Source organism: Colossoma macropomum, unplaced genomic scaffold (genome assembly GCF_904425465.1).
Source record: "Colossoma macropomum unplaced genomic scaffold, Colossoma_macropomum, whole genome shotgun sequence".
Classification (NCBI taxonomy): domain Eukaryota; kingdom Metazoa; phylum Chordata; class Actinopteri; order Characiformes; family Serrasalmidae; genus Colossoma; species Colossoma macropomum.
The window spans coordinates 7,619,998-7,634,415 of NW_023494791.1; the positions used below are offsets into that span (position 1 = coordinate 7,619,998).

At 44.0% G+C, this 14,418-nt stretch overlaps 1 protein-coding gene across 2 annotated transcripts in view; it reads right to left on the reverse strand.

Annotated features, from left to right (window-relative positions):
- Positions 1-14,418, reverse strand: part of meis1b (Meis homeobox 1 b) — a 76,045-nt gene that overhangs the window by 35,998 nt on the left and 25,629 nt on the right. For both annotated transcript variants that reach the window (XM_036573742.1, XM_036573741.1), the window contains exon 8: positions 7,743-7,888. In XM_036573742.1, the coding sequence (XP_036429635.1) occupies positions 7,743-7,888 (146 nt within the window). The remainder of the gene's footprint in view (positions 1-7,742; positions 7,889-14,418) is intronic.

Below are 14,418 nucleotides of genomic sequence, written 5' to 3' on the forward strand. Positions count from 1 at the left end.
GAGCGGTCTCCAACACCCGGCCTGGCCTGCTCGGTATGCTAGGAGTAAGCCAAGCAAGGTTACTCCGTTCTTATACGCAAAAGTCAGCGGCCGCCCTCTCAGACCCGCTGACTTTTCGCACGCCGCAGATAATGAAACCCAATAGCAGGCCCAGCAGAGAACATTAACAAGCCGAAAGGGTGGGATTTAGTGAAGCCCACCTGGACAGTCTTGGGAAACGGAGTGTAGGAAAACTGGCCTCTCGCTGCGGCTTGGCAGCAACGGCGACCGACCCTTTCCACATTATAAAGTTGTCAGGTTTTGAGGAGTGCTGAGGCGGGCCGGTTGGGGAACAGCCATGGACGCCACACTTTTGTCTGGGCCAGCAGTTCTCTAGTGGTTCAGAGGTTATGTGAATTAAAACTTAACTGTCCTTGAGGGACGCTAAAGACAAAGGGCAAAGCTAGTATGAGAGGGAGATAGAAGGAAAGACAGACAGAGAAAGAGAAAGAGGGACAGGAGTCAATGTAACAGTCCGTTTTTCATCACAGGCCTGATGGTGATTAACGTTTAGGTGCAGCTGACGTTTGGGACGCTGCACTTGAAGCAAAGAAAAGCCTCGGCAGTGTCCCGCTCATCAATCATGGCACAGATGGCCGGAGAAAAGCCCCGTCACCGGTGACAGGGAGGCGTCCATCGGCTGCCGCCGGCCCATGTGGGGCCTGCCAATTCAGCCCATTCTTCAAAAGACACACCAATGCCTTTAGCTTGTCAGCCTGGAAGGCTTGCCAATGATGGATACGCACAGTTTTCTCGCTCTCTCCCTCTCCAGGGGGGGTTTGGGGGGAGGAAGGGGCGTCCATCCACAAAGAACAGCCCCAAAGAATTGCCTGCCCCACATCCCAGGGGCCTGTCAGTGGGGTAATTGATGATGTTTTCATTACAAGGTGTGGGAGGTGGAGGGGCACCCATTCTCAACTGGCAGCCCTCGCTCCAAAACTGACTTGGTTGCTTCTTCTTTGACATTAACTTTTATAACAAGCATCAAGTCATTGCATTCAACAGAAAAAGCAGTCAAAACAGCTGAGGATAGAGGTTCAGTCCACTGCAACAAACAGTAACAACATTAACAATAAAGGAACACAGAACTGCACTGGAGAAGGGATAAAAAATAAACCACAGAACGAAGAAAGCTCATCGTCAATCCATTCCTCCTTGTCTGTGAAACCCCTTGAAGCTTTTAATTTGGTGGCGCCTCCAGTACTGACTGGGTGCTTAGATGAAATTAGGAAATAACCGGAGACCTTAGGCCACTAAATTCAATTTGCAAATATTAATCTGAATGGACTTATTGCTCTTGTTATAAAGGAATACATGTAAAAACAACACACGCTCACAACTAAATTTGGCTCACAACAACTTTTAGGGCATTTTCTTTAATGAAGGGTGACTATGGTCTTTAAAGTTGCATTTTTTCCAGGTCTCCTGAGGTCTGGCCTGTGCAGGACACAGTGGTAAGACTGAGAGCAGAGGAGAAATGAGGCTCCCTGCCAGGCCAATGGCCGCATGGCGTGCCGAGGTTGCCATGGGTGACCAGAGCGCTGACATCTTTGGGCTCCAGCAATAAACAACGGATGACTAATGGCATCTGAGGCCAGGCTGATCCCTGACCCTTAATGGCCAGGATAGCTTTTGGACAAAGCCACTTGGACCAGTCTGTGGCTAACTGCTCCCATGTCTGAACACTGTTTACGACGGTTTCCGTCTTCCTGACATAGAGGAGCCAGTCAGGAGCCGTGCCGCATGGGACATTAGCAGGATTTGTGTTTGAGGCAAACTGATGCTATGAAACCAGGCAGAGTAACGTTTTAGCTACTTTTCACCATTTTACTTCATAAAACATACTAAAAAACATTCAAAGTCAGCAAATATAGAATGAACTCAACTGTTTCTATATCATGAGTGATTACAGTTGTGCTTCATAATATAGCATAGCAGCCAATGTCAAGATACTAAAGAAACGGTGTAGTACTTTATGTTCAGTATATCTATTTTAACATACACACAGTGTTTTCTGTATAATATGTAAAACATATTCTTTCATATTCTGTGTTTGATAGTATTTGATTAATACAAAATCCTTAAGAGCAAATCAAAATGGACTGAAGGTAGGAAAATTACCCCTCTGTGCCAAACTGACTCTCCTCCAGTGTTGTTCTAAGGCAAAAGGGAGAGGTCTAGCCTTCTCAAAAACCCTACTGTACTTTCCAAGGCTTATTCTCAGCGAGGTCATATGCTGAACATCTGTAATTCTGCCCAGCGAACGTAGGAAATCATCACCAGGCAGGGCGCAAAACCCCACTGCTCTCCACCGCCCCCCCCCACCATTCTCAGACTGCTGGGGAACAAATTCACCCCCAAACTCCCTGAAGAGGGCATAGCCCCGTCCCCTCCTGCTGGTCCAGCCATGAGCCCAAGGCCCTCCACAAGGCTCTGGTTCAGCCACTGCAGAGATGAATTATAGCACTTTTCACACCTGGTTCTGGTCAAAAACGCAGTGCTGTCAAGGTTTTTTGTTTTTTTGGTGAAACGTGCTTTAGGTCAAGGAAAGAAAAGACCCTACCTCCACCGGCACTGTTTCGTGTGTGTTCACAGGGTGCTAAATTAGGACCTAATTGCATTAGCAGGGATGGATTATTGCTTTCCAGCTTCATTTATACCACGAACAAGTGTTAAAAAACTGTGAGAAGAGGAGAACGTGTGTTGCGCTGCGGTTTGGCTTTTTTACGAGCTGTGATGGAGGCTCCCTCCTGTTCGCCAGCTCTGTGTACAAATAAGTGGAAGCTCAGAGTTTTGAGTGCCAGCCTAACTCTGCTCGCACTCGGAGCCAGCGTTTCGCCGCGCCTGCGTGGCAACCATCTGAAGCCTGGCTTCCATCTAATTACTCTATCACGTAATTTCGCAAATTGCCTTTTCATTGGGGAGGTTGAGTGCAAAACCGCAGGCGCTCTGGGATTTTGGGTCGGCAGCTCCCATTTGCTGCTCGTTTCTGGTTAAATTAAACAAGAAAGTACAGTTTGCAAGAAGAAGTGGGGAACGAGGAGCAAAGAAGGAGGAGGAGCAGAAGGAGGTACAGGAAGAGGGAAGCAGGACGGAGTGGTTGGCTTTACTCCCCAGGACGTCTGGCACAATCGATAAACAGAACAAACAACTGTTGGAGAAGGGACAAAACAACAACAGTGGAGGAGGTTTAAGGCTTTTTGTTTTGCTTTCTGAGCCGCAAATTTACTGGAATGTGTTCACACTCTGGCTTTACAGCGTTATAAAACACTAAGGAGCGACCAGTAATTGGCTTAGATGCTTCTTTTTCTTGAACAGAGATCACTTTCTGTAACTTGACACTAATGATTAAAGTCATAGCAGAAAATGCAAAAAATATAATTGATTGCCAAAACATCTTAGTCGTCTAAATTTTTTAAAATTTTTCTTAAATTTTTGCTTTTTTAGTTTTGCACAGCGGTTTTGCTAGTGCAGCTAACAAGTAATGGAGGTTTACCCCACCAATTTTTGACCCTGTATGACATACTGTTACCCATAAAAATGAACGAGGTATGGAGTAAATTCTGACTTATAGGTGCTGCTGCTTCTGTTTTTAGCTATGTGCTGTATTTTTATAGACAAGCTTTATCGTGGTCGGTATGGTGTAGTGGGTAAGACCTCCACCTTCTATGCTGTAGACTGGGGTTCAATCCCATGTCTAGGCAAGCACCCTACACTAAACCAATAAGAGCCCTTGGGCAAGACTCCTAACACGACCTTCGCCTACGTGTGTAAAAATGATCCATTTGTAAGTTGCATCGTCCAAATGCCGTAAATGTAGATAACAGTATGCAAGACATGGTGTCAGTGTTTTGGCTGATCAATGATATTTGGGGTAATTTTGTCCTTTGCTGAACTGTCCACAAGCAGCTCATCCGCTATCCACAAGTAACCCTTTCTATCTGCTCTCAAAATCTATCCTTCATGCCCTTTCTCTTTCTCTTGTCTTTCTTTTTCTTCTCTCTCTCCCTCCTCAATCCCACAGCCTGGCAGAGTAATCTCATCCAGCCACCCACCTCACGTTTCCGGCTCCGTACAATAGCTTCACTGCTAGACTCATGTGACATACAGAGTGCCTTCTCACGGCTGTGGAAATGGGGGCTGGCAGCACGCTGGGTATCTACAGTACCGGCTTGAGGACGTCTCTTCTTGCTTCCTGACAGCTCTGCTCGGGAATCAGCATGGCTGGGCCCTAGCACAGAGGGCTATCATAAGGCTGCATTGTTTGTGAGGCCTGTTAATTGCCACTGGCTTTATCTCCAAGAACCAGACCCTTTCACACACTGAATCAGTCGAATTAGATGTTCAACTAGAGCTTCTCTCGTGCATTTTGTGCATTCGCTCCCTCTCTCACTCTCAATCACTCCCTCACTCTCGCGCTCTCTTTTTCATGATGTGACTGCGAACTTCCCTCTCGCTGGAAGCAGGCTGGGACAGAAGGCGAGTGGACCGCATTGTCCGCCGGGTCAGTCAACCATAGCTTGCATGCTGCTTGTTGTTTAGCTTGCCGCACAAATGCTGAGAAAACGTTTCTCGCTCATGTGTAAGCTAAAATGTGTTTGTAGTGCCATGCAGGCCTGTTTACAGTGCTGTTGGTTCTCCTTTCTGCTTCAGCCCAACCCACCGCCCCCTCGTTCTCTCTGCACAGTCACCCTTTTGGCAGGCAATGCTGTTCCAGCTTATTGGGTTCTCTTTTTGCTTTTTCTCCACTGTTCCTACTCTTTCTCTCTCTCTCTCTCTCTGTCAGTGCTGGGTGCTCTGTAGGCCTCCCGTGGTTGAGGGGGCTGCTGTTGGCAGAAGCACAGCTTCCCCGCCAGCAGTCTGCATTTAGCTGCGCTGCCCCTCTGCCAAGCCAGCCAGAGAGCACACAGACACAAGGCAAGCTGAATAACACAGCTCTGTTCATGGTGCCAGTAAAACCAGGACAAACCGGACAGCTCTCACCAATCATTCTTAGCATGTGTTAGCGATGTGACGTTCTTTTAGGTGAGCGCTGGGAGCCGATTTGCATTAAAGAACTGATTTTTAAAAATTTATTTAGATACTGTGACCCTGCTCCTGGATCTCTTTTGAACGTTCCAGCTCAGACCCCTCATTTTCCCCAAATTTGTTTGCTGTGTTAGTTTTGTTCTTGGTGGTTTCCCTATCATTTTTAAACCCATGTTTTCAAGAATGTCTTGCCAGTTCTTCTGATTTTTGACATTTCAGCCTTGTTTGTTGATGACTGGTTGATGGCTTTGCCTGCATTTTGTCTGTCTGCCCGTATATCTTTTGACTCCTGCCTCAGACTTTGGACTGAAATAAGGGGACCGACTTCAGTTGATTTAAATTTGTATGTTGGTTCCACATAAATAAAATATATTACATCTGCACAATTTTTTCTTTCAGGTTACTCAATTTTGACAAGAACTGAGTCGATGTAATCTATTTTATTTATGTGGAATGTACACATTTGAATAAGTAAAGTCAGTGTACTTTGCTTTTTACATTTTCCCTAATAAAACTTTCACCTTGCTTAGTAGACTGTCAATCACATGCAGTGCAACTTATCAACAAAGCAAAACTACTTATCAACATCTGATCTATTCAGTACAGCCAAATCTAGGAAGAATGGTCATTTTTTTTCTTTCACAGTAGCGTCTTGATGGTTTTACATTTATTTAAATTGTTTTTTAGGCAAATGTCATGCCTTTTTTGTTAATTAGTTAATTAGAAGGTAGACTGACCTGAGTTATTAAATAATAGATAATATTGCTAACTTGGCTTATATTGGAGGGAAAAAAACTAGAAAAGCCATTTGGAAGCTGATAGAGCCGGCTCTTATTGGTGAGCTGAGCCAATTGATCTCACTCACTGAAAAGAGCCGGAATGCCCATCACGAATGCGTGTGTAAGAGCGCTGCGTGTGAACTAGCAAATGGCATTCTTTTCACACACCTTTCTCCTGGGGCCCCTAAAGGTGATGGCTAGTGGAGGGGGTGGTGCATGTGTTTTTGTGTGTGAGGGTAAAAGGAGGGGCCGGGGGCAGATGAAGGTTCTTGAGCCCCTGGGGTAGTTTCTGTGCCACAGATGTGAGAATGGGGGTGAACATGTGGGTGCTTTTGGAAATGATCAAATGGGTTCCCTTTTGACTCCAGTTTGGTTGAAAACACATTGCCTTTCAACACCTTCAAAACAATGACCGGTGTGGCCAATCATGAAATTATCTGTTTATCTTTTTTATGCAAAAAAGGGAACATTTCACAGTGTTTAGGGCCCCATGAGTTGTGTAATAGTGCCTGACAGCCCTGCAAGTGCAGTGTGTGATTGGTGAGTTAAGTCAGTGGTGTTGATTTGTGGAGATAAGTGGTGTCCTCATAAAACACTCAGATTAGCTTGTGGTGAATGAAATAGAGGAACTAAAGTTCATCAAAGTGAGAGGAAGAAGAGACCACATCAATGCAGTGCGTTTCCCTAACGCTTCTCTATTGCAGGTGGGGACAGCCACAGACAGCTAACCACTGGGCCTAAAATACCAACACTGGCTGCCACACAAACACACAGACACGCACACATACATATACATAGCATAAAAATACATACTTTCCACCAACCAACTGTCCCTAGCATGATTCCTGTTCACTGACATGGCTGCCTCCATACTACAAACCTCAAATCCAAAAAAGTTGGGACAGTGTATGAAATGCAAATAAAACAAAAGGCAGTACAATGACATACAAAACAGTACAATGTCATATTTGAAGTTTTACTTTATCAATTCTATTGTTTTTTTTTTTCGTTTTTTGCAAATATACACACATTCTGAAATTGACACCTATGAGACATTACATATACCCTACACAGTGTATAATATCATCAAAAGATTCAGGGAATCTGGAAAAATCTCTGGGCAACAAGAACAAGGCTGAAAACCACAACTGAATAGTCGTGATCTTCGACCCCTTGGACGGCACTGCGTTAAAACCGGCAAGCTTCTATGATGGATATGACCACATGGGCTTGGGGATACTTTGACAAACTGTTGTCATTTAACCCTGTTCATTATTATATCAATAAAGGTGAGTTAAGACTGCACTATCCACTGTGGAAGCAATGTCAATAATATCCAGAAACACCGCCGACTTCTCTGGGCACAAGCTGAAAAGGACTGATGCACAGTGGAAACATGTATTGGCACCATTATTGCTGAAAGATATATTTACATTCTGAAGCAACAGATGCTGCCTTCTTGATGATCAATTTAAAACCGGCCAAACTGAATTTAATAATCACTGCTTTCTGTTTTTATGAGCATTTTACATTTTGTCCCAACTTTTTGTGTATCACACTTATTAAAATGCACCAGATTCTAACAAACACACGTAACCAGCTGCCTCATCACTGGTCATGTGAACTGTACGGTCTCCATGCTAACTTTACACACACACACGCAAATTTGCATCCTAGAGAGCCGCCACTTTCACCAACTCATGCCTATGCACCACAAACAAGGCCAAATGGGGGAGAAAAGCAGAGTTCTGTCTTAATAATATTCATCTTTGCTATCTGTACCTGGAGGCTGTTTTCCTCCTTGGTTTCCAAACGTATCCAGGCATGTTGAAGTTAGATGGGGAGATTGGAGCATTTTAGTGGACTGAGGGAGACAGATAACTGCAGTCCACTTACCGTCAAGTGCTGGAAGAGCCATGCCCGCATGATGTTGGTTGCTACTTTGGGGAAGATGCCGCGTTTTTTATTCCTCTTCTTCTCCTTGTCTGGGTCATCGTCGTCGCCCGTGCTGGGGGAGGCCACACTGTTGTCCAGCCCGTCGCCTGTCAAAACACACACAGAGACAGTGTCAAGGGAGCAGGTTTACCTTAGCGGCCAGTCACAAACACACACAAGGATGTTCTTTTCGTCTACAAAATGGGGCAGACGAGCAACAATTTCACATCAGTAGGACTTAGAGACAGCACCTCTGAACACATTCATTTTTAATACTTTTATAAATAACCCTCCTTCCGCACACAAGACTCACAAGAAACACACAGCTCAGAGCACCGACAGATAGAGAGAGAAAGAGAGAGACTGACAGAGATAGAAAGAAAGAAAAGGAAAGAAAGACAGCGGCAAGCAAACAAAGGGCTTGTAAGGTCGCATTTCTTCGCTGCCATCAGACGCTCGCAGAAGAATCGTCACCGACAGAGAGATTTAGTCTTTATCGTCCTGGGAAAATATTTACCCCGCCGCTCTTTTATTATTATTTTTATTTATTTATTTAGTTAGTTATTTTTCAGGTAGGGGAGACTTACACGGCAACACAAAAGCAAGGGAGAGAAATACGGCTCCCTGCGCAATGGGGGCCTTTTCAAAGCACAGCATTTTAATAACAATGCAGCATGGGTGCCTACAGCAACCTGTGGGTTCTTGATAAGGCCTCCATTAAGGCCAGTTAAACAGGACCTGGGCCTAGAGAGGACTTAGGCTGCTTTGGAGCTCTACGCTGCTCTGCATCTGATGAATATGGAGCTTGCAAGCACGCCGTGCTTTTATTCACAAGCCCAATTATTGTATGTCTTCTATATGGCGGCAACAGAAGGAGCCCCTCTCCATCACTGAGATGACTTTTTATAATTGTTATTATCATTATTCAAAAAAAAAAAACACATCATGAAGCTGACGATTCAGCTATTTTAAATAATAAATAATAAATCATAAAAGAAACATGAGCGAGGTAAACAACCTCAGAGAGCTGCGGATTTCAATAGCTGAGCTCACGTTTTGTGCAGGCACAGAATTGGATGCAGTTATTTATTAATTACACAAAAAGCGTTCCCAAAAGCGCCACTCTTTTGGTAAAAGTCTCGACAGGTGATGGCGGCGGGTTAACCCTTTTCCTGCCACCTGCACGGGACGGGCTCATTGATAATTAATGGAAATGTCCGCGGTAATGCGGCTGGAGATAGCTTTCTTTCCAGCTTTGCGCATCAGCGGAATAATCAAGGGCCTAAAACAGCCTTTGCTCCCCATTACCTCAGGCAAAAGAATTCCTGAAAGCATGCCTTGCGGGCATCTGAATTATACACGCCATTAGGAGAGCGGAGGGCTTTTCTCCACTCCTTCTAAAAACCGCCTGGCCGGCCCCTCTCCGGCTGCCCTTGCAGCAGGAGAGAGAGCAGAGCTCTAGAAAGGCTGGGGTTTCTTAAGTGGAGACTTATGTAGATACAATGGTGCTGCCTTTTTACACAAGGGCACTTTTCCCCCCCTCAGCTGCTTCCTGAGAGTCACCAGAGCTTCCCGACCCGCCCCCACAGAGAAAAGAGCATAAGCTATCACAGACACACATGGAGAGAAACACACAAGCTTCGATTACATCATTAGCCAAAGCCAAAAACAGTCTGGCCTAAGCAGCAGTTTGTCCTCCCTACTGTTTTTAGGCAAATAGGACTTCCTTGCTCTCGTCTGGGAAGGGAATCGGCACCGCTGGTTTGTAATCTAAGACAAGATTTTCATTGGAAGCAAATGCTCTCAATCCGGTGTAAAGACCGGTTCGTGTTCAGCAAAGCTTAAAATAATAAACCCAGGGCTTGTCCCATGCGACTTAGCAAAACAGAAGCAAAGGCTGGATATCAGGACAGAGCCTGGAAAAAAAGAGGAGGGGAGGGGAGTAAGGGTGGGAGACAGAAAGAGAGAAGAGAAAGAGAGATTTAGAAGAAGGGAGATGGAGTAAGAGACACTGTGAGGTAAGACTGTTGCTCTCCAGAGCTTTCCTTCCCCTCCTCTTCTCCATATTATGAATTGTTTAACCTCTTTCCCCAATATTTTTACTTAAGCCTGACCTCTGAGGGCCCAGGCCTTCAAGGCAGAAAGGGGGAGAGCAGGGAAAAAAAAAGCAAAAAGCAGAGGCCGTCAATTTTATTGGCATTTCCATTTTCGCTGCAATTTGATGCCGATTCACCCCGGCTAGGTCTGGGGCTAATTTCTCCCTCCTTTTTTTCTCAAATATCAAGGCGAGAGAGAGGCATATGGCGGTTGTGGGCCATGTTTTTTTCACAAAATGTCAGCGGCCATCGCTGCCGAAGCTTCCACTTCCTCCTGCCCTGCCCGGGAAGGCACATGGACAGGCGGTGAGTCCGAAAAGGTGGAAATAATCATAAAAATGATGCCGGTCCATAAACAAGCTCACAGCCTCATTAGACCGGCAGCAGGCTCCAGTGGCAGATTTATTCGCCTTTTCGCTGATGCTATGAGGAAATGCCACGGGCTAACTTTGGCCAACTGCTAATGGGTTATGACAGCGTCTTAGCAACTAGCGTTGGGGGGGGGGACGGAGACTCGCCCAGTGACAGTGAGGGGAAAAATGTCATCTCATCTGCCCATGTGTGGTGGAGTCTATGTGGCAATTAGGGAGCAGGCCAATGACTGGAGCAGGCCAGAGGCTGAGGAGGATGCCCCGCGGCTAACCAAGGAGAGAATTTTTTATGATCCCTCTCACACACACACACACACACACACACGCACACATTCACACAGCTGACGTCGCTCTGCCTGCCTGCTCGCCTGCCGCACAAATCAGGTTAACACTTCCCCCTCAACATGCCTTTGTCAGCCAACTCTGCTGAATGGCTCACCCCACTATTCTCAATCTCGCATTTTCCTCTTTATGCTCTCTCTCCCTTTCTCTCTCTCTCTCTCTCTCTCTCTCTCTCTCCATTCTAACTTCTTTCACTGCTACTGTTTATGTCTCTCTCCCTCTCTCTCCCTCTCTCTCTCTCTCTGACTCAAGGCGTTTCCTGACATTATCAGAGGAATCTAGGGTAATCCGTTATGATCTGATTACTCAAAAAGGCCGCTTTAATTGGCACTACCTGTTCCTTTGCTGGCTCGCGCAACAACCCAAAGGTGTCAGTCATTTTTCTGCCGATTTACAAATTAGCGATGTGGCACTTCCCATCCGTCAAGCACGTTCACATCACATAAGACGTCCACTTAAGCAAGATGAAGAAAAACACGCACGCGTCATTTTTCCCTCACAAAGAGGGTTTTCATTGAAAAAAGCTACCAATGTCAGTTTTCAAGCCAAGAGTTATAAGTCAATCTGTCATAGCACAGTGCACAGCTGCTTGCCCGTTCAAATCATTTTAAGAAGTGTTTTGACTAAATTTTATAGCCCATGCTCTGCTGGATTGGGCCAAACTATGGAGACGGATTCGGAGTTTCTTTTTTTGTTTTTTATTTCTTTACACCACATTTAGTCCATGGACGATTTCTGGCTTACCTCTGGCCTCTGACTGTGCAGAGTCTGGGACAACCTGTGCTTCTCCCGTACACTCTGCTCTTAGCTTTTTTCAGTGCAGACTAGAGTTGAAGTACTCAAGACTGGTCTCGATACCGCAAATTAATGGTCTCCGTCTCAACATTATTTGCTCTGGTTGGGTACTGAACTTTTCTAAACTGTTATTGAATATAGGGCTGCAACAAAGTGATAATAGCATGCTGTCTGCAGAGCTCAGCATGTCATCACCATAAAGTGTGTTCTGTGTGAAGCTGTGTAATGTGGAGTGCATCATACCAGTAGTGGCAACCGCACTGCCATGTCGCTTGCAGTGTGCTCCTGCGTTAATCAATGTAGCCTTTTACACCAGTCACACAGCAAGCACTGCAATAGCGTAAGTGTATATTTACACAGTACTGTGCAAAATCGTACAATATGAAATTTAAAGCCATTTCTTTGTGCAGTAAGTGTTTTTTAAGAACATTAATATAAGAAAAGTACAAATAAACAAACAAATGATACACTGTGATTTTTTTGCTGTCAGTTAGCTTAACCATTTCAAAATATCTCCTAAAGAAGGCTTTCAGTTAGCATTTAATACCTAAATCAGATGTGCTCCTGATAGAACTGAACATACGATGGCTGGAGGGCAGCGAGAACCAAACCTGTGTTCTTCTAACAAAGATATTAAAGAGAAAAACAATTTTAAATAAAAGAGTTTGATGATGTATGTAAAAGGTGTCAAGGTTTCGAAACTTCATTTACTCCCCAGCCTATACAGTCCTGTATCGTTGTTGTCAGAACAAAACCCTGTCTCTCCAAAATGATGACTTTACAGGAGAAGGAAAAAACATACTTTACTTTCAATGTAAGTCAATGAAACCAGACTTTCTTCCAAGTAATTTTGGGCTGTTTCTTTTGGTCAAATGAAATGAAATTTACACACACTGTAAAGGACAAGAGGTATTTCCAAAATATGTCAAAAACTGAAAAACAACAAAAATGGAGATGCAAGGTTTTGTTCTGACAGCAGCGAAATATAAACTAAGCTGGAAAAACAGTGTTTTTGTGATGTCACAAAAATCAATGCATTTGCATTTATTCAGCTATACAGCCTATGGCAGTTCATATGCACCCCATTCATTTTAAGGTGAGGAGCATTTCAGCCCAAACTGGTTTTTAAATTTGAATGGCTCATTACAAGCCAGTCTATCAGAACAGAGAATTGGTCTTAAAAGCACAGTAACAGCCTAATATTAAGTCTATCTAATAAAGAAATGTTGGAAAAAAAATAATTATGGCTGTTTTTGGTATATAAATCCAGACAAACGTCATAAAAGGACACAGGTTATGAGGACTTTAATTACTTTTTTGATAAACAAAAAAGTTTGTGTTTTACTGTATTTGTTAATTAGTATTTATTCTATACTGTATTTATTATTTAGCATTTTAATTGTCAAGGACACACAGCAGATATAAATAGTTTTGAATAATCTTCATGGCTGCCTAAGACTTTTACAGTGCTGTTTACATCAAATCGTCTTATTTCTGTCTCGTCCACTACTGGTCTCAGTCTTGACTGTGACTCAGCTATAAAGTCTTGATCTCGACTCTGAATCAGTTTGGTCTCGATTCGTTCTCATCTCTAACACAAACTCACACACACACATATATATATATATATATATATATATATATATATACACTACTCCTCACCGCACACTCATGTGACTCCACTCCGGATTCCCCAACCCAGCAGAGCTGAAGCCTTAAGGGCCCGATATCACCCTCCTTTCAGCACAGCACACACACATTCACACACTCCTGTCTTTCTCTCAAACACACACAGGCCCACAGAAAGAAAGAGCAAATGAGAGGAAGGGAAGGAGGGTGAGAGGTGAAGAAAGATAGAGAGAGAGACAGAAAGAGAGAGAGAGAGAGAGAGAGAGAGAGAGAGAGAGAGAGAGAGAGAGAAAGAGAAAGAGAAAGAGAGAGAGGGTAAAAAAAGATAAAGCGCCGTTTATTGTATTCAGGCCATTCACATGGTTAGAATGGGCCATGGTGTGGTGGGGGGGGGGTGCTTTTGCATGGGTCACAAGCACCTCCCACCTCAAAATATTCAGAACATGCAGGAATTCCTGTGGCAGAATTTCCAACAAGAGACGCTCACAGTTTCAAAGCGGCTGCTGCACTCCCAGGGCCCCGGCATGCATTTTTCAGCAGTGCCCACAAACAGCCAGCCAATAACTGCTCATCACTTTTCTGTCACCGGTCACCAGCTTTTCTGGCTAAATCTGTCTAGGTCACCTAAACATAAAAATAGCATAATACTCAATTCTTGGCGGTTTTTTCATGTGAAATTAGAGATATTGGGCTAATTAGCGATTCCCAGCTTGCCAATGTGTAGCATTTTCTTCCACCAACAAACTATCATGTAAATTTTTTGAGAAAATGGATGCTGACTGGTTGTGATATCTCGTTTTCAGGTTTTTGCTGTGTGTTTTAAATGTATAAACAGTGTTTGCCATTTCTTTGCACTGATATCTCCTACTGTAGCTTGTTGAATGACTTCTTATTGTACGCAATAATTTGAATACCCCTGGTTAAATTACATATTTTGTTGATTTTCTAAGTGGAAATAAGTTAACACATCTTTTGTTTATTTTTTCCCCCAATATAAATTCAGCAAATAAACAGAAATTGTGTATTAAAATATACAGAAGTTTGTTCACTTAGAAAATCAACAAAACATGTAATTTGGCCAGGGTCCCCAAACCGTAGCATACCACTGTATCTCTTTGGTGGACGTTTGGCTGAATCTGGGGATCTATATTTGATGTTAGTGTCAATAAGTTTTGCAAAAGGCCCTAATGCAGGCTTTCTCCAGTGATTAGTAACATGCCCAAATGTGACGATATGGCACTACAACTCTAGAATCCTGCCACCTTGTAGTCTTACGTATCTACTATCAAGACCTTTCTACAAGCCCATACATGAAAAGCTGAAGAGTACTCAAGAACCTTTGCTGTGATATTCCACTGCATCGCTGTGTGTATTTGTATATGAACGCAAAACATACAGTTGTTG